Here is a 20,394-nt window from a genome sequence, read left to right as displayed (position 1 = left end):
TGGATAGGCTGTGTCTTTATTTGCCGAAGAAGGCTGGTGGGTGATTTCACAGATTTATAAAAATCAAGAAGGTTGTAGATTAAGAGTGTGCTCAATGTTTTTATTTTCCCCAGGGTAGATGATTCTAGAGCCAGAGGGATTCAGGAGGAACACAAGAGAACGTTTTCCATCAGAGGGTGGTCCGTATCTGGAATGAGCTGCCAGAGAAAATGTAAAAGTGAGTACAATAGCAGCATTCATGGTCGGCATAGCGGTCAGTGCAATGCTAGAACAGTGCCAGCAACATGCGTTTGAATCTGGCACTGACCAAAGGAGTTTGTACATTCTCCCCGTGTCTAGTTTCCTCTCATCCTTCAAAATGTACAGGGGTTGTAGGTTAATTTTGGGTGCAATTAGGCGTCACATGCTTGTGGGCCAGAAGGGCCTATTTGAAATTCAAAAGACGTCTGGACAGATTTATGATCAAATGGTTCATAATTGAATGGCAGGGCAGACTCGATGCACTGAATCTATTTCTGCTCCTGTCTTATGGTCTAGCCCAGAATGCCAACTTGATCAGCATGGATTTCCTGAGAAAACTGAATCAGGCAAGGCTACCAGCCATCATTATGTCAGCCTTCTACAGAATGTCCTGGCCAGCTGCATCAGAGTGTGGTACAGTTGCTGCAGAGAAATCGATTGGAGGTCAATCCACAGGACCAAAAGATAGCAGATCACTGGAGTATCCCTCCTTCCCATCGATGTGATCTACTGGGATCGTTGTTTGAAGAGGGCATGCAAAATCAGTGAGCACCCCTTTCCACCACCACCCTTTCCCCCCAACACAGCATCTTTCAGCTGCTCCTATCGGGGAAGAGATACAGGAGTATCGGAGCTAGCAGCACCAGGATGAAAAACAGCTTCTTCCGACGGGCAGTGAGAATGTTGACCGACCAAAGGAACTGTTCACACTGACCATCCGAGACTCTCATACTCAGAAAGCAATATTTATAGATGAATACTAGGCCAACATTATGTATTGCCTGTCAGTATGTGTGACTGCATGTTTTTCATTAAGGACCAGAGAATGCTGTTTCATCAGGTTGTCCACGATGACAATAAACTCGATGGAAAAGCAGCACTGAAGGGCCTGTTCTATGCTGGTCAAGACTTGTTTAGTGAGACTTACACCAACAATTTTCCAAACTAAAAGTATAATGCGATCAGCTGAAACACAGTTATCATCAAAATTATCAGTCTTAACTCCCCCCTCCCCCACATTTCCATCACAACTTACCACACATGATCCCGAGTGCAGTGCTGAATACTGCCATGTACCCAAAATAAAATGCTGTCTGAAACAGGCCATACATCCTTTAGCATGAGAAAAAGTGAAAAAAAAGTTTATTAGTGCACAATATACAAATGCTTATCTTTCATAAAATTATTTACCTCAGAGTTTAAATTGTTTTGATCAACATTTTATAATCATTTGCTCTGTTACATCCCAAACAACATTCTCCATTTTGTAGTCCATTGCACACGATTTTTTTTTACATCAAAGACCAGCTATTTCTACACAGAAAGGTGACAGTCTTGCATCTGAAGAAAGGGAGGAAGGCGCTTCACTAAGAATTTAATTCAACTTTTCAGAAGGGTGACTGTGGGTCAAAATATTCAAAGGATAACTAGCAGAACAAGTTAATCTCTCTAACAGCAAAAATCCATCAAGCCAACATACTCCATGGACAAAAACAGAGGAGCCACTTGGAGTTTGGCATTTTGTTAAGTACTGCAAGATGAGAAATAATAAGGAGATAAGGGAATCAACAAAGAGCTCGGACTAAGGGGTAAGTCTCATTACATTTTTTTTAAAATAGAAAGATAGATAGAAAAGCTGATACTTTTTTTATGATAGAAGTTAAAGCTCTTGGAGGAGTCACGTGATGGAGTAGTGGCCGGCCAGGGAACTCCAGCCCTCTCCAGAAAAGTTTAAAAAAACACAGAAAGGCACAAACATAAAAATGAAAATAAAGTGAAAGTAAAGGTGGGAAGAAAATGGCAGCGAAGAAAGAAAAGTCGAAAGCAACGGGAAGAAGAGAAGAAGAAAGGACGCCGGAAGAAGAAGGTGAAGGCCTTACCTGTCCGAGGAGGCCCGCCGCGGAGAGAGAAGCCCGCTCCCAGAGGTCAGTCGAAGTCCCGAGCTCGGGACTACAAAAATGGCTCGCGGAGCCCAGCAAAAGTGCGCAACCGCACATGACAAAAAAAACACTGACGGGAGGGGGGACCAGCTGAGGAGTCGATCTCCACAGCTGAGAATGACAGCTACAACACAACAACAGGAAGAGAACATAGAAAACAACGAGAACAAGAAAGAAGAGAGTAAAAAGAAAACAAGGAAACAACAGATGACCAACCCAGAGGAAGAAGAAGAACATAGAGAAATGGAAGAAGAAGGGAAAGGCAAGACAATGGATAATTTTTTTAAAGAATATATGGAATCAGTAAAAGTTAAAGCTCTTGGTTAGATAAGCAGAGACAGCCAGGTATTAAATGCTGAGAAAGAAATTTGTACAGCTGGAAGCACTTCCTGAGGTAGAGGTGGAAGACCTCATGGAGACACCAGAAAACAAAGGATAATTTTAAAATCAAGCTGCTGCTAAAATTAAAGATCATCAAACAGAAGCGGGCGACGCGCCCACCGGAGCGGGCGACGCGCCCACCGGAGCGGGCGACGCGCCCACCGGAGCGGGCGACGCGCCCACCGGAGCGGGCGACGCGCCCACCGGAGCGGGCGACGCGCCCACCGGAGCGGGCGACGCGCCCACCGGAACGGGCGACGCGCCCACCGGAGCGGGTGACACGCCAACAGAAGCGGGTGACGCGCCAACAGGAGCGGGTGGAAGTCAGGAGACCGGAGAGAGTTTTGGTTGACTAAGTTAACAGGGTAGGAAAGGATGCCAGCATTTAAGAAAAGTCTATTAGGTAACTAAGGCACAGATGAAACAATAATTATGAATGATGCTAAGTTGTTAAAAGTGTCTTTGGGACATGGCACCAAATTTCAGAACGTTCCTCGGGAGAGCTACTAAGGTCATGAGAACTAAAGACAATGCCTATATCTCCACCATGATCTCTTCATGTCTGATGTGCCTCATTGGGAACTGAGGTGCCACCTTTGGAAATATCAAATGTATTGCTCTATAAAACCTCAGAAGTGTCGTTCTTATGTTGCTCTCGTTTCTACATGCCATTCATGCTTCTCCAGTTTTCTCTGGACCCAATAATTATTCCACTGGATTAGAAGATTCCACACATTGGAGGTTCCACACATCAATCCATACAAAAGGCAAGAGAAATCTTGAACATGCATACAATCCCTGACAAAAGAGTTTGATTAGTTTGAATCTTCAAGAGTGAGCCACAATTTGAGGACTTGTATGGAACAGCACAGCACTTGCCCTTTCGCCCATGATGATGTGCTGACCTATGTAAACCTACTCCACAATGTTCTAATCCTTAACAATTACCCTCTATATTTTATGCAACAAAAATTACATTTTAATACAAAGAAATTTGTCCACACTATTAAAAAACATGTTTTCAGCATTAAAAGCAGAGAATACCACTCTGTATTTCCCCAGAGAAAATCCATGATCACATCTGGATTTAATTTCCTTCTCCCACACTTGAGAAATGAGTGACACCTGATTCCAAAACTAAATTTCTGAACTGAGAATTGGACCTGATTAAATTGCAGATTATACCACTTTTGGAATTAAACCTGTGTCTCAGTTGAAAGACCTAAATTTGCTTCATTACTCCCATGGAAAACTGGAGGATTTTACAGAAGATGGGAATAGTGAATGAAATGATATGCATATTGTTTTAACTCAATGAATTCAACCAAATGATGACTATCTAGTATTAAATATTCTGAATCATCAAGGATAATTTAGCATTGCAATTACAAGTTAGACAAATGCACTTGTTTCCTTACTTTGTTTTGAAGAAATAGTAGTAGAAGGAGTACATGTAAACATAGACTGCAGTAGACGCTGCTGAAAGAAAGCTTGTCCATTGCCTGCAAGAGCAACAACTTTCATTGGTAAAATTTAGACATACAGCATGGTAACAGGCCCTTGCGGCCCACGCCGCGCAAATACCCCAATTAACTGACCACCCCGTATATTTTGAAGGGTGGGAAGAATCAGAGGAAACCCACACTGAGATGAGGAGACAGCGCCAGATTCGAACCCGGGTCGCTGGGGCTGTAATAGTGTTGCTAACCATGCCACCCTGCACTAACTGTGCCACCTCAAATTAAATCTAAATGTGTTATCACTTTGGATGTAGAACATAGACAATATAATCTCAAGTAGAAAACGCACTCTTCTGAGGACTTCGAGAAGTGTTGTACAGTAAAAACTATGGGGATTCGTTAATGCCAGATAAGTGTATTTTCTGGTTACTTGAGACTTACAATGCCCCACTAAAACTTATTTCTTGCCTCATGATCCGCTGAACGTGGGTGGCTTTGGGAAGGGGGGGGGGGGGTGTTGCTGGCCATGCTGAACAGTGGTTTGATGTGTGGCATACAGGAAGCTCTCGACCACTGCACAGGTAAGGTAGAGGTTGGAGGTGACGGGGATTGCCGAGTAACCAGCCAAAAAGACGGCTAGCGTTGGCTGCTCGGTGCCAGCGGCCAAGTGGGGCAGAAAGCTGGATATGAGCCGGCGTGAGAGGCCATGGCTCGTCTTTGGTGTAGAGCTGAAGGGAGTGGACCAGGTACCTGCGGCTTTCAGGCTTGTTAGACCGGCCCTCAAACACAACCCAGCAGTGCAGTGCCATCTGTTGCCCTCTCTTCCCCATCTAATTCCTGATGCGGCAGCAGGTGTTCAGTGCTGCGGAGCCCGGAGTTCACCGGAGCACCACTCCGGATCGCAGTGACGGCTCAATGACAGTCTTTGTTACCCATAATCCCCCCATACAACTGGAACTGCTCTGCAGGAAGACTCCCATTGCTCGCAGATTGAGCCAGTCGCCGCCTGTTTCTCTCCCACTGGGTGCTGGGGGCCAAGGACAATGGGGGACTGGGAGGGGGTTTCCCTCTGAAAATGGAGAATATTTGCACATTTTTAGAACTCAGTTATATTTCATTCATCCTACCCCCCACCTCAAACATCCAGCCTCCAAAATCACCACAACTCTATCTTATTTAGTGTAAACGCCCTGCCTGTGTGAGCGGCCATTCCAGAGGCAAGTATGCTAATTTATTACAGGAAATTAACATTATTTCTGTGTAAAAGCCTTATTTGGTGAGCAGATGTCATTTACCAAAAAAAAGTGCTGATGTTTGGAGGTTGCCAGTGTTTGGAATCCCGGATAAGAGGTTAGGCACCTGCTCATGGATACCATGATGAATCTTGAATCTACTAAGCCAGCTATTTGAAAAAGAACAATGTGCCTCAATGTTCATCTTCTCGTGGAACTCTTTTCCTCTTTCTTGCAACATGGGTCCTGATATGCACCCACATTCCAACTTTTTCAAACTAAAAGGCGGGAACTGTTGGCAGGTGTTTGGTTCGCGAGTAGTGGATTGGTGAACTAACAGCGAAGAGCATCAATTTTAAACATTTATTTTTTAACCTATTATTTTATTCTTTTTTAATTTTTAAAAATTTATTTTCCTTGATTTTGTTTTGCCAGTTGCTTGAATTCTGGATACCAGGGGCTTTACTGTAATTGGATTAAATCAGATGTTATTTTACATGTAAAAGAGTCAAAATTCTAACATAAGGGTTAGGTAGGATTTTTTTTTAAATCTTAGAAACAGATCTTTATACTATAGTTCTGTCCTGAACTAAACACTTGTGTCTAATGCAAAAATTGGAGTTGCACAACGAATGTCTCACCGTGCTCTCTAAGGGCTTATTATTGCAAAAGGTTCAAAGCTGCAATGAAAGATGAAGGAACACACTTTTCACACAAATGTCAGTTTCTGAAACAACCTGATTACATTAAAGCAACGTATTATGTATTTTAAGTCACGCTGAATCTTGGCACAAAGTAAAATTCCCTTTTTAATCACAAGATGAAGTTTACAGCAATGGGAGTTTCATATAGAAGACTCCACACGCCATAATGTACTGAAGGTGAGCATAGGTCAATGCTCCGATACAGAGACCTACATGGTTACAAACCCTGCTTAGTTCTACTGTTAAGTTCCCACGTGAAGACCAGACAATTGGACATGGTACTGGAGGAACCTGAAGTAAAAACAAACTATTTTGTTTTTGAGTGTCTGGTCCACCAGAGCGATAAGAAACACTTTTAAATTAAAGGCCTTCTCAAATTCAAATCTTAAACCAGCATTCAGATAGGTAGGAGCTAACTTACCACCTGTAGTCTTCAGCATTTAGCAGAAAATAAGTGCAGACAATGGTGACACAGACTGTCACAATGCAGAGAATAACCAGGACAAGCATCATGAAACCATATACATAATATATCTTGTAAGCCCAAAAAGAAGTGAAGATGAAGTACCTAAAAAGAGAAAAAGATTAAAACACTGTGCACTTTGATCGATTTGTTAAACTTCAGTCTAGTTTTAGAGGTTGTGATAACTTTACAAATTTATGCACTAATTTATTCTTCACACACATTACAATTAATTCAGTGAATTGGTACCAGACAATTCCAGAAAACATTAGGGGATACATTTGCTCCCATTTTAAGGTGCTGCCTAGATGGACAGAATCCAGTACTTGCATTGCTAAACAATTCCAGCACCTCCATTAGTTCACTTGCTCAAGCCACGATGTTTCCGTGTACATACAGATAGAGTAAAGATTCAATTATTATTTCGAACACTCAAATATTTTCAGGAGATAAGGACTGTAGATTTTTTTAACATCAAATCCAGACCATGACTGGAAATGTGTGAAACACAGCTTTAATGACAAAGGAAGAGAGAACAGGGATGCTCATTGTGTAAATTCTCTCACGTCGATAAATTAGAACCACACATCACTGATCTTAAGTGCCCTGAGTTCTTGAAGGAAGTAATCAATTAAGGAACTTGATCTTTGTTGGTACTGAGTGCCATAGAATACAGTTCTACCCTTGTCTGCACTGAGCAAGTACCTCTCAATACTATTCCTAATTACACCACTCTCCAATTACTTGCCCACGTGTACCCATCTCCACCATCTTTTCAGCAGTCCATTCCAAACATCACCCACTGTAACAAAACCTCCTCACATCTCCTCTGAATCTTTTGCTTCACCCTTTAAACACCACTGCCACTAATTCTCACTATCAACCCAAGCAACACTTCAGAAAATTTTGTATCCTTCCAACAGATCCTCTCACCACCATCAAAATAAACAACCCAGCCTCTCCTCATAATTGAAATATTCCATCCCAGTCAACGTCCTACTGAATCTCCTCGGCACATTCTATCATAATCACACCCCTCCTATTGTATGACAGATAGAACTGCACACAATATTCCAGTTGTGACTGTACCAATGTTTTATAAAGTTTAACTAGAAACTGCTTTTTCTTGCACTCTGTGCCTTCCTGACCATCGTGCCTCCCTCCTCTGCCACATCAGGGAGGAATGGATGAATACCAGGAATCCTTGGTGTATGACTTATTTGGCCCTCAAAATGCACGATAAAACTTGCCAAGATTGCTCTGCCCAACTTACCAGCTGACCATTATGGTTCTGTAGTCTAAGACTATGCTCATAGAACATTACAGCACAGGCCCTTTGGCCCACAATGTTGTGCTGAACCATATATACCTACCAAAAAGACTAAATCCTCCCTCCCTTATTCATTCATCCATGTACCCAAGAGGTCTCCACTACCTCCCCGGGCCAGGGCATTCCAGGCCTTCACAACTCTCTGTGTAAAAAAAAAAAACTTACCCCTGATGTCTCCCCTGAACTTCCCTCCCTTCACACCAAAGTTCATATTGTCTGCAAACTTGCTAATCACACTTCTTACATTCACATCTATTATGAGCTAATGATTCAGATGACAGAATTGATGGCTCTGTGGCCAAGTTTGCAGATGATAAAAAGACATGGTGGGGCAGATAGTGTTGAGGAAGCAGGGAATCGGCAAAGGGACTTGAACAGATGGGGAAAATGGGCAAAGTGGCAGATGGGACACAGCTTAGGGAAGTGTATGGTGATGGAAGGAATAAAGAAATAGACCATTTTCTAATTGGGGAGAGAATTCAAAGAGCAAGTCCTCATGCAGGATTCCCAATATGTTAATTTGAAGATTGAGTTGGTCATACGGAAGGCAAATGCAACGCTTGGATTCATTTTGAGAGGACTAGAATATAAAGGCAAAATGTAATGCTGAAGTAAGGTATTGGTCAGACAACATTTTGAGCAATTTTGGGCCCCACACCCCCCCCCCCCCCCACCCCATCTAAGGAAGGATGTGCTACCATTGGGAAAAATCCAGAGGAGGTTTATGAGATTGATCCCAGGGTTAAGAAGGTTAACATATGAGGAGCATTTGATTATTCTGGATCTGCACTTGCTGGACTTTGGAAGGATGAGAGAGGAATCTATTTGAAATCTACCGAATATTGTAAGGGCTGTATGGAAGACATGGAGGAATGGAAGAGTCTGAGACCAGAAAACATAGCCTCAGAATAAAAGGACACCCCTTTAGAATAAAGATGCAGAGAAATTTCTTCAACCAGAGGATGGCAAATTTAGGGAGGCCAAGTCATGAAGTAAATTTAAAGTGGAAGTTCATAGATTCATTTTGATTAGTAGTGCACAGTACAGGCCCTTCGGCCTACAATGTTGTGTCAACCTATATATACCTAACAAAAAAAAAAGTAAGGGTATCAAAGGTTATGGAAAAACGGCAGGAGAATGGGACTGAGAGGAAAAGTACATCAGCCATGATTTGAATGGCAAAGACTCAATAGGCCAAAATGTTTAATCTGCTCCTTGGACTCAATTTGCTTACTTGATTGGAATCCCATGGGGGTTTAATCTTTTTAACCAACTTTCCAAAACCCATGACCACCACAGCAACCACATTGCAGTCAACTTTAAAATTAGATCAACAACAATGGTTGTGACATTTTCACAACCACTTGAATTGCAAAAAATATATATATTTGGACTGGGGATATTTCTGGTCAAAAGCTTTAAAGCCATTTGGTGACTTCTTGTTTATCAATTTCAAATTAAAGTGGAACTAATAAGTGTGCTGAGAAATTGAAATAATCCACAGACACTCAGGGATTCTCTTTTGCTTCTCCTTCTCTGACTGTAAGACGCGCTTCAGGCAATCTCTGCCATTGGGGATGGGACTTACAACACACTAAATAAATTTCATAAAATATTGGACTGTCTTTATTACATGACTATAAAGGAATCTTGAAATTAAATAGACGTGTACTGGTGCTCTGCAAAATTTCACATCTTTAGTGTAATGCTTCCTTTGTCGTACCAAGGAATACTGTAAGATAGGCACTGTAGATGATTTATTTCAATTTGAAGATTGCATAAAGATACTTATAACAAGGTTTCAAATGTCATTCAGAAACAAAGAATCCTGGAAATGCTGAGGTTAGAATGTATTTAGAAAAAAATGTTTCTGAGGGATGATTTTTCAACTAATGCCACTCAAATATTTCAATTTTTTATTTCATTTAATATTTTTTCTTTGTTTAAATGTGGCTCATTGTACATATTTTTAAAAAATCTGAGCTATTCTAACCACTAATTTAAAAAAAGTGGTAATTCAGATGACACCTTCCTTTTCAAAAAAAGTTTGATCTTACACATGAATGCTGATCATTCACTGCCCTACGACACAATGCAAGTAATTTTAAACACAGACACCACTAAATGACAGTTTTTATACCATGATGGCATAACTCAGTTGACACCTCACGTAGATAGCTAGTGCAAAAATAAACTTTTTATTTTCAAACTGGGTGATTTTTTAAAAATTACCTCACTCATTTTCAAACACCCTGTGCTTTATATACAACTTTTGGCCGAAAAACAAAGATTGCTAAGAATTGTACTGTTTGAGAACTTCACTATGGCTGGCAGTGAGCCAGTTTGATGGCATCCTGTGGGACTCCCACTTAGCAACAGCTTGAGAGTAGCCACCACCAGGAAAGGTGAAAACCAAAACCATCATTACATCTCTGCTAGCTGTGTTCTAAAAAATTCTGCCCAGAGTACCATTGTAGGCAAAACACATGCAATAATTTTTGCTGTGGTTTAAAGGTAAAACAAAACTTACATCTCAATAAAAATAGAACCAAATGGCAAGATTCCACCAAGGCATACAATAACAGCTGGCTCCATGAACCTGCAAACACAAAGGCAAAGCAAGCATCAGCCCATGTATTACTACAACAAAATTGTGAATGGACTTCAACCATCCTGCCCCACCTCAAGACACAAAAGGTTAAATTACTGGCTACACACTCTGCTCCTCTTGCTTGTGAGGGCAGTAAACAAAATGAACATGAAGCTCATTCTGCAGCTGTTTGCAAACTGGAACATGAGCATTTTATTGGATGGCAAAGAAAATAATTTTTTAAAGACTTTTTTTTTAAACTTAGACATACAGCATGGGAACAAACCATTTCAGCCCACACCCAATTAACCTACAACCCCTGGTACATTTCGAACAGTGGGAGGAAACAGAGCCCCCAGGGAAAATCCACACAAACACAGGGAAAATGTAAAAATCCTTACAGACAGCGCGGGTTTCGAACCCTGGCCTGATCACTGGCGCTGTTACAGACTTGCACTAACTGTGCTGCTCATAAATCAGGAAAAAAAAAGTTAGTCTGAATGCGGCACGATTGGCATAGCAGTTAGCGCAACGCCTTTACAGCACCAGTGATCAGGACCGGATCAGGTTCGAATCCCATGCTGTCTGTAAGAGGTTTATACGTACTCCCCATGTCTGTGTGGGTTTTCTCCGGGGACTCCGGTTTCCTCCCACCGTTCAAAACATAGCAGGAGTGTAGATTAATGGGGCGTAATTGAGGGCTGAAGTGGCCTGTTTAAAATGATGAAGTTTCCATTTCTTCCCTCCACTTTGCCACATTCCAACCTTTTGGAATTACAGTAAAACTCTACTATCCTGCATGCTCAGGAGTTTGGGAGTGCTGGTGTAGGGATCACTGTACGTTAACCCAGATGGAGGCATGGTTAGTGCAGTGCTATTATAGCACCAGCGACCTGGGTTTGAATCTGATGCTGTGAAAGTGGAACACTTTAAAAAATAACTTTTTGGTTAAGATGTTACAGTAAAATGATAAATTATGCAGTGAATGTGAGCTGCCCCAGGGTCCAAGCGAGAGAACTTGGTCTTCAGCCACATGCCAAGCCACTGGGATTGATAATAGCTCAAGAGCTGATCAGAGCCTTACTGTTGTTTAATTCTCCCATTTTTAATGCTTCACATAAATAATCAAAGATTCAGCAATCCTTTAGCCCTTTGAACCTTCACAGTGCCCTCATTAACTAGACTGTACAATTCATATCCCAAGCTCTTAAACTCCTCCAGTTTTCCACTCTTTTTATTTTAGAAGCATTAATTGATTAAATGATTTAATGACCCAGGTTCTGACTCAGTGTGGGTGGAAGGCAGCAATCACTATACTGGGAGTCGTCTATAGGCCCCCAAATAGTCCTCGGGTCACTGAGAAAAAGTAGGCAAATTTTGAAATGGTGCAGATATGACAGGGTTGTTATTATGGAAGGTTTCAACTTCTGAAATACTGACTGGCACCAGAAGGGACAGACGGGGAATGTCAGATGTGTCCAAGAATGATTCCTGATACAGTATGTGGACCAGCCAACTAGAGGAGAGGCCACACTGGATCTCGTAATGAACCTGGTCAGGTGACAGACTCTTGGTAGGTAAGTGACAACTCCCTGAGCTTTAGCATAGCTGTGGACAAGAATAAAATCAGACAAAATTAGGAATAGATGTTTACGGGAGAAAGCTGAAAGTAATGTAGAGGGAGCACTTGTGTGGGGCTTTGGATAGGTTTGTCCCACTGAGTTAGGGAAAAGATGGTAGGAAAAGGGAAATGTGGTTGGCAAAACAAGCGAGGTAGCGAGTTAAGAGGAAGAATGAAACATACATTAGACAAGAAGCAAAAAATGGGGACTCAAGAGAATTATACGGTAGCCAGAAACTTAAGAAAGGACTTAGGAGACCTTGAAGGGGGAGTGAGAAGGTGTTAGCAAGTAGGATTATGGAAAACTCCACAGCATTCTATATGTACATGAAGAACAGAGGTAGGGCCGCTTAAGGTGAAAAGAGGTGACATGCACCTGGAGATGGAAGTTAAGGAAGGTCAAAATGAATACTTTGCTTCAGTATTCTCTGGAGAAAAGTACCCTTTGGTCAAGGTGAGGTCAGAATAGAACACGTTTGTGTGCTGGACCAGGTTGAGATTAGGAAAGAGGAACTGCTGGATCTTCTTAAAAACATTGAGATTGATAAATCCCCTGGGCCAGATGAGGTTTACCCCAGGATGCTGTGGGAAGAGAGGAATGAGATAGCTGGGGCCTTGGCCAAGATCTTTGCATCCCCCTGGCCACACGGGTGGTGTGGGAGGATTGGAGAATGGCAAATCTGGTCCCCTTGTTTAAAAAAGGTAATAGGGAGAATTCTGGGAATTATAGACCAGTGAGTCTTAAGTCAGTGGTGTGCAAACTATTGGAGAGGATTCTTAGGACAGGATTTATAAACATTTGGAGAAGTACAATCTGCAGGGCTTTGTGAAGGGAAGGTTGTGCCTCATGAGCCTTATTGAGTTTTTTGAGGAGGTATCAAAAGAAATTGATTAAAGTAGGGTGATAGATGTGAAGTAAATAGATTTTGGTAAGAAATTTGACAAAGTACCCCATGAAAGATTCATTCAGGACGTTATGAGCCATGGGATCCATAGAACCGTGGCTGTGTGGATTTAGAATGGGTTTGTCTGTAGAAAGCATAGTATTGGATGGAGGTCAGTGACTAGTGGAGGGCTGCAAGGAACTGTTCTGGGACCCTTGCTCTTTATGATTTTTTCCAATGACCTAGATTAGGGGTCTCCAAAGTGGTTGATATCAACCCCCAGCAGTTGATAGGACCTTCCAGGGGGGTTGAAAACACCCCATCCAACACAGCCACTGCCACCCTCCCTCCCCCACCCCATCCCGGAGGCGTACCTGCCATGAACCTTCGTGCTCTGCCGTCATACTTCACGCCTCATCGCATATGCGCCAGCCAACCGTGCATGGCCTTCGGACTCGGGACACTGCATTTAACAGGTAAATGCCCTTTTTGGCCTCCATTTGGGGATGGTGTTAGCCCTACACCCCAAATGGAGGACAAATTATCGTCTGGCTTGAGATGGCACTGGGTGGAGGACAGAGGGCTCAAAAGCTGGACTGTCTGGCCTAAAATCGAACGCTGGGTAGGCCATCCTACTCAGCGCTCCCCCCCCCCCACCTCCTCAACCCTGTTCAGCACCAGGATTCCATGCCTGGGGTCAATGAGGGACCATGTAGTCCTTGAAGGGGTCGATGGCCTAAAAGGTTTGGGAGCCCCTGACCTAGATGAAGATACAAAGATTGGAGAAATTGTGACCAAGTACGCAGCCTTGAGGATGACAGTCAGTGAGGAGGAGATGTCGCCCATCTGGCAATCAATCATACAAGCAAATGTTTCTTTTTGAGATGTTTTTCTTTCGTTACAAACTCTATTCCATAGCTACCACTTTTTATTTGGCTTCCAATCGGAGACCGAACTAAATTGGTCATGATATTGAAACCTGATTTGGAGCAAATCACATTCCTAGCTTGCCTTGGGCAGCTCCTCTGTTGTTCCAACCCAATGTTCTCTTATTTCCTTAGAATCACTATAAATTTCAATTTGTTCAAAACTCGCCTTCTCATTTCTTGTGCTACTTTATCTCATGTCAACAGTATTAGAATGAAGATGCTGCTTGACCCAAAGCTGAGGTTTTCATTCTTCACTTGGCTTGCTTCTCCAGCTCCAACTGAGTCTTCTTGCAGATCCCCGGTATCTTCAGATGACAGGACTTCATTTGAAATTCATCCCCTGAATATCTCTCCAACTGAAGTGCTACTCAAATCTACTTCACACATGAATATTTGCAAATGCTAAAATTGAGTCTGAGGAAAGAACCCCGAGCAGAAACAGTACCTGCTTTCTTTCCACAGATGATGCTTGACTGGCTGAGTTCAGCCAGCATTTTCGCTTTTTAATTGCTGAAAATTTCTCTTGATGTTTTACAACACTAAAAAGCACCATGTGGTGCAGACTTCTTTTTTGCCTCTGTTAAAGTGCTCATTCAACTTTCAGGGAAGCCCATACGAAAATCAACAGGTGATTCTGTGACTGTATAGAAACTCTCCAAGTGAGGCCTTTTAATTCTCTGCATTGATCTTGTCTAAATTTTCCAGACACTATTAACAGTAATACACAAATGTGCTGGAAAAACTCAGCAGGCCATGTAGCACGATGCTGAATTTCACTAGCACATTTGTGTATTGCCCTTAACCCCAGAAAATGGAGACTTTCTGGTTTAACACCATTACCACAGTACCTAAGATATCACATTAGAAATGGCAACAAGAGAAAATCATAACGATTTAAGGGGAAATCACATGAAAGAGGTCTAGGAGCCAAAAGAGCCATACCACTAGCTTCAGGAACAGCTACTCCCCCTCCACTATCAACTCCTCAACAACAAACTCAATCAGGGACTCATTTAAGGACTCTTACTTCCCACACTATCTATTTATTTATTTATTTATTTCTTCCTTCTGTATTACACAGTTTGTTTCCATTTCTGTCTATGTATCTTTCTCCTGAGTACAGTTTTGCATTACTGATTAAAAATTGTACCTGGCCTGCAGGAAAAGGAATCTCAGGGTTGTATGCAATGTCGTGTATGTACCTTGACAATAAATTTGAACTTTAAAGGCAGTGTAGATTATGGGTCAAGTACATTCACCAGTGTAAGACTCTCAGTTGATAGGTTGCTGGAATTAGATTTTAATGAGACCAAATGGCAGTTTGATGACATTTTCATTTCAATCGCCAATCAATTATCCACAGTGCTACAGTATCTGGAACTACAGCACCGATTTATGAAAATTTGGGTTTCTCCGGTGAATAATTTTACTGCTCGCAAGGATTTAAAGTGCTTGTTTTCTTAAATTTCTGAGAATGCACGACAGAATAAATAATTAATAAATCTTTATAGCTACTCACCATTTCTTCTCGGGGATTGGACGTGGCACTGCATTTACACGGCAAGGGAAGTTGGGCTGTCCTGACATATTTCTGCCAAGAATAGTCCCCACCAAGTTTAGAGGAAGGATGACAAAAAAGCATATGCAGCAAACAGCAACCTTTGAAAGAAGATGGAAGCATCTCAACGTCAATTCAATTTTTCTGCACGACTAAAATCTCCTAACCACAATTGGTGTGAATAAGATATTAAAAACCTGGCAAAGTAATGTGTGTTGCCACTTGTGCAGCAGGACATTATAGAAGACAGGTTAATGGAAATCAATGCTTCTAACCGAAGACATCTTTGTACAGTGTCATGATGATGAATAGGTACGGTGGACTAATCATGAGATGGCATCAGAGCCCACTAATTTCAGCCAGAAAATTATATTATAATGCTCACAGATGAAAGAGAGAAATTATTGAGCTACAGTGCCTTCCATAATGTTTGGGACAAATACACTTTTTCCTTTATTTGTTCCTGTGATCAACATGTCATCAACAATTTATATGTGATGAAAGTGCTCATTCCAGATTTTATTCAAGGTTATTTGTATACATTTTGGTTTGACCATGTAGACATTTATATATATATATATATATATATATATACACACACACACACACACACACACACTCACTCTCCTCATTTCGAGGCACATTTTGGGACATTTGCCTTCGCAGGTGCTTGTGTGCACTCAAGTATTTTTAATTGTTTCATTGGTGCAGAGAGCTTTTGATCACCTTTGGAGTTTATAGCCTGTGTTTGTTATGTTTGGGGGCGGTGGGGGCCAGGGCAGATGAGCAAGAAATGGAGGAGATACAATATTCCTTTTTAAGGACAAATTTTGTCTTTCAATAAAAGACTTCAAATAACAACATAGCTCAAAATATTACCAAGCTACCAGCTTAATTATCAAGTTGAAGTAAAAATATGCACAAAAACACACACAAAAAGGCCATCCATTCTCTTGACTGCACTTTAAACAATTCAAGATAAATTTGAATACTAAAAATAACTATTGTTATACATGACTGTGTATCAGAGAGGTCATGCAAAGTTATCTGTAAAGCAATACAGCAATAACCACGTTGAGATTGGACTGCATCCTCAGATAACGAAAAGCAGGTACTGTATAATACAATCCATGTGATTTTGGAATAATTACACTGTAAATTAAGATCAGCTTTAAAAAATCTTTAGTTGATTGCAAAAAAACCCAACTGGACCCAGGATTTGCCTTAATGCTATAGCTGCAATTCTCAGCTGAACAAACAGTAAAATGTAAAGCAGAAATACAAGCTGAAATGGTAATGGATACCTGGAAGCATTGGGAACTTAAAGGAAGTACCAAATCAGAGTGAAGAAGGAAGCTGAAACGGCAAGGAAATCAATGGAGGTATAGTTTGTCTTACAAATGGTTCCAAAGATTTGGCTTAAACTCATTGTGAATGCAGTTGTTTTCGAGCATTAAACTTCCTTTGCATTCTGCTGACCCTTCATGAAATAGGAATGTTGGCTATTGCTGACTACACTTCTGTCCATGGTAAATCACAAAAAACTGTAGACACCGTGGTTGAAGTAAAAACACAAAATTCTGGAGAAACTCCAGAAAAGTGTCCTTTACGTAGCAAAGGCAAAGATACAGAACCAACGTTTCTGGCTGAGCTGTTCGGCAATTGCAAGAGCCTGCTTCATTTGCTGATTCAGGGATATTGGAGACTTATTTTCATTAATAATATTCTGTGGCTTTTGGATCTCAAGGTTAACATCAACTTGCACCAGAACTTGCTGATTCCTGTTGAAAGGTTATCTATCAATAAGATAAACTCCGTTTTCTTTCCTCTTTGTAGAGACTGCACAAGTTAATGCCCATTCTAGCATTTATTTTTTGATTTTAATTCGATCCTCTGCAACAGCTCCGACCTGCATTTCATAGCTTTTATTTTCTCTTATCCTTTATTAACCTATTAACCAGATAGCTTTGTACATAGTTCATCAAGATGGGCCCCTTGCACTCATCCTGTCAGAAATATTTTTCGCACATCCAGCCCTCCCCCGCGCCCTCTTGCAACTAAACACAATTTTGTTTTCAGTTTTTAATTCTGAAGGGCTTGAACCATTCTCTATTTCTTTCCACTACTTTCTGCCTTTGCCACAAGGCAGATTTTGATGTAGGAAGAGCAGCAACAATTTTATAGGAACAGGCGAAGAAATCAATGTTTACCTTTGCAAAAACCTATGACCATTTATTGCCTGTAGCGAGGGTCACCATGCTTACCATTGTTCCAAAAGGGATAGCCCGTGATGCGTGATAATAGATCGCAATGAAATTTATGAAGAATGCAGTTCCACACACCATGGCTGGGATCAGGAAAGCCCCAATAAACATCTGCTTAATCCATCTTCTACCTGTTGAAATGGCAAAAGCACAAATTTATTATTAATCTCAGCTACATCAGTATTCAGATTTGTAGTTTAGTCATAGTCTTGGAGTTATACAGCACAGAAACAGGCCCTTCAGCCCAACTCTTTAATGATGACCAAGTGTCTACTTGAGCTAATCCCATCTGCCTGTGTTGGGCACAGAATCCTCTGAACCTTTTCTATCCACACATCTGTCTAAATGCTTTTAAAAGTTGTAATTGTACCCATTTCTACTGCTTTATTTTGGTTTCATAATAACCACCACCTAAATCTGTCTTCTAGTGTTCAGACTCTCCTACTCTGGGAAAAGGACTGGGACCATTCACTTTACCAACACCCCTCATGATCTTGTGCCCCTCAGCCTATCTTATAGGAAAAATAGATACAACCCATATGGTCTCACCTTGTAAAAGCCCTGCAGTCCCAATAACATTGACATGAATCTCTTCTGCATCCATTTCAGCATAATGACACCCTTCTTATAGCTGAGCAATCAGAAGTGCACACAATACACCAAGTGTGGTCTCACCAACATCTTGTACCATTGTAACATAAGGAATCAACTCGTAATTTAAACATACAGTACAGTAATAGGCCATTATGGCTCACGAGTCTATGCTGCCCAATTACACCCAATTAATCTACACCCCCGGGAAAACCCATGTAGACCCAGGGAGAGGGGGAAGAATGCACAAACTCCTTACAGACAGCATGAGATTCGAACCCCAGCCCCAATTGCTGGTGCTGTAGTTGTGCTACCTGCTACGCCAACCGTGCCACCACTTGTCAATGGAAACACAGAAGCTGCAGATGCTGGAATCTTGAGAAGACAAAGAATTGATGGAGAAACTCTGTAAGTCAGACAGCATCCATGGGTAGAAGTAGTTCAGATCCAAAACAATGAAAACTCGATGAATGATTCAAATTCAATTGATTGACCATTTCTACCCATGCTGTCTGACCTGTTGAGTTCCTCCAGGAGTTCTCTGCCTACTCCTGTACTCAATACTCTAGCCAACGAAGACACATGTACCAAACACCTTCTTCACCAACCTGTCTACCTGTGTGGTTAATTTCAGGGAACTATGTACCTGTTCTCCTAGATCTTCCAGTTCTATTTTTTAATCAGGCCCTAGTAATTACAGTGCAAGTCCTAGCCTGGATTCACTTACCAAATGCAACACCTTGCACTTTTCAAAGTTAAATCCCATCTGCCATTTATTGGCCCACTTCCACAGTTAATCTAAATCTAGATAACCCTCATGAGCCACTGATCATCAGTAAACTTACAAACCATGTTAACAACATTGTCTTACTAATTGTTAAGGTGGTTTTTGTCACATTCTTAAGAATTGATACAAGATAATATAAACTTAATGGCAGAATCTAAACTTACAAAGAACCTCTTACAGCTAAAGATGACTAAAAATATCTAGCGACTAATTAAGCAGTTCCTTAACATCATGTTCACTCCTTCTCTCTGGGTTAGGTGGTACAATGTTTCATTGATGTTTAGTCCTAACAACTATTAGTTCACATTTACGTTTGCCTCACCCAACACAGATACCACGACCAGACCATCTTCATTTCCCCCTCTGCTACCCCCTTCTTCCTCAACAAGGATTATCAAGACACTCCTTGCTTCTTCCCCGAAGCAGGATTCCAATCAAGTTTCTGTCAATTGTTCCAGTGACTCTCGGAGCTCCTACTCTTGCCTCAAAGGCAACTTTTACAGGTGGGTCATCAACAGCTGCGACCACAAGCCCAGCAAATGTCAGTAACTTTACAGGGGAGAAACTGACAAAATTAATGTGTGGAAAATCAGAATCTGAGTGATGATTAGTACAGTTTAGCATTCTTATGTACTATGTAAAATAACTCCCCCTTTAATGTAAAGGTTAATTGATTGCAGGTTTTGAGAAGTGGGTGCTGCTGGGGGAAGAAGCTTCACTGAACACTTGCCATCACCAGGTAATGAATGGATTCTATCCTTTTTGTTCCTGTCCTTTTCATTTTGGCCTGGCATTGGAAAATACACAAAAGTGGTATGGTAATCATACCACCACATTACTGTAATGAATTGCACCCAGAGCAGTGTTCGAACAAACACCTGTGTACGCTAGATTTTTTGTAATAGTACGGGAGCTCATTTGTATGTAGGGGTGTCGTAACAGGAGGACAGCTGCAATCTATTTTCCAACATTATGGTTTGGATGGCCTCGAATACAACAGACTTCCATTCCATAATTGGCCAGTTGCAAGTCCTCCGGTGAAATGATGTTACCGTCCAGTTCCTGGTAGGAATCTACGCACATTTAGCTTCACATCCAAAGGCGTAGTGGGTCAAGACAAATAAAAAGTCACTGTCTTCATAAATACCGCAGGAGATAATCCAGAAACAGCCCATGCTTTCCCCGTCTTTGCCTGTCCTGATGTGAGAAACTGGGAGAAACTTGGTGCCTTTGCACCACCTAGTGGCATGAGCCAGTATTGGCTGCGTGGGCTTATTATGCTGACATGAAGAACCAGACTAGCAAAAGATTCAAAGATATTATTGCCTAACTTCAGCATGCAGTGAGCCCATCTGAAATATGTTTTCTTTTTAGACAAAATACACAGCTTCCTTTTTGCTTCTGAATTTACATTTCAATT

General features: G+C 41.4%; 1 protein-coding gene across 1 annotated transcript in view; it reads right to left on the bottom strand.

Moving 5' to 3' along the window:
- Window positions 1–20,394, bottom strand: part of tm9sf3 (transmembrane 9 superfamily member 3) — an 88,830-nt gene that overhangs the window by 2,645 nt on the left and 65,791 nt on the right. Inside the window, exons 9-14 of the mRNA XM_069885840.1 lie at window positions 17,597–17,727; window positions 15,294–15,433; window positions 10,281–10,349; window positions 6,379–6,525; window positions 3,980–4,063; window positions 1,277–1,353 (exon numbers count right to left, since the gene is read on the bottom strand). Coding sequence (XP_069741941.1) covers window positions 1,277–1,353; window positions 3,980–4,063; window positions 6,379–6,525; window positions 10,281–10,349; window positions 15,294–15,433; window positions 17,597–17,727 — 648 coding nt within the window. The remainder of the gene's footprint in view (window positions 1–1,276; window positions 1,354–3,979; window positions 4,064–6,378; window positions 6,526–10,280; window positions 10,350–15,293; window positions 15,434–17,596; window positions 17,728–20,394) is intronic.

This window comes from Narcine bancroftii, chromosome 6 (assembly GCF_036971445.1).
Source record: "Narcine bancroftii isolate sNarBan1 chromosome 6, sNarBan1.hap1, whole genome shotgun sequence".
Lineage (NCBI taxonomy): Eukaryota > Metazoa > Chordata > Chondrichthyes > Torpediniformes > Narcinidae > Narcine > Narcine bancroftii.
This window is presented reverse-complemented; position numbering and strand designations above follow the sequence as displayed.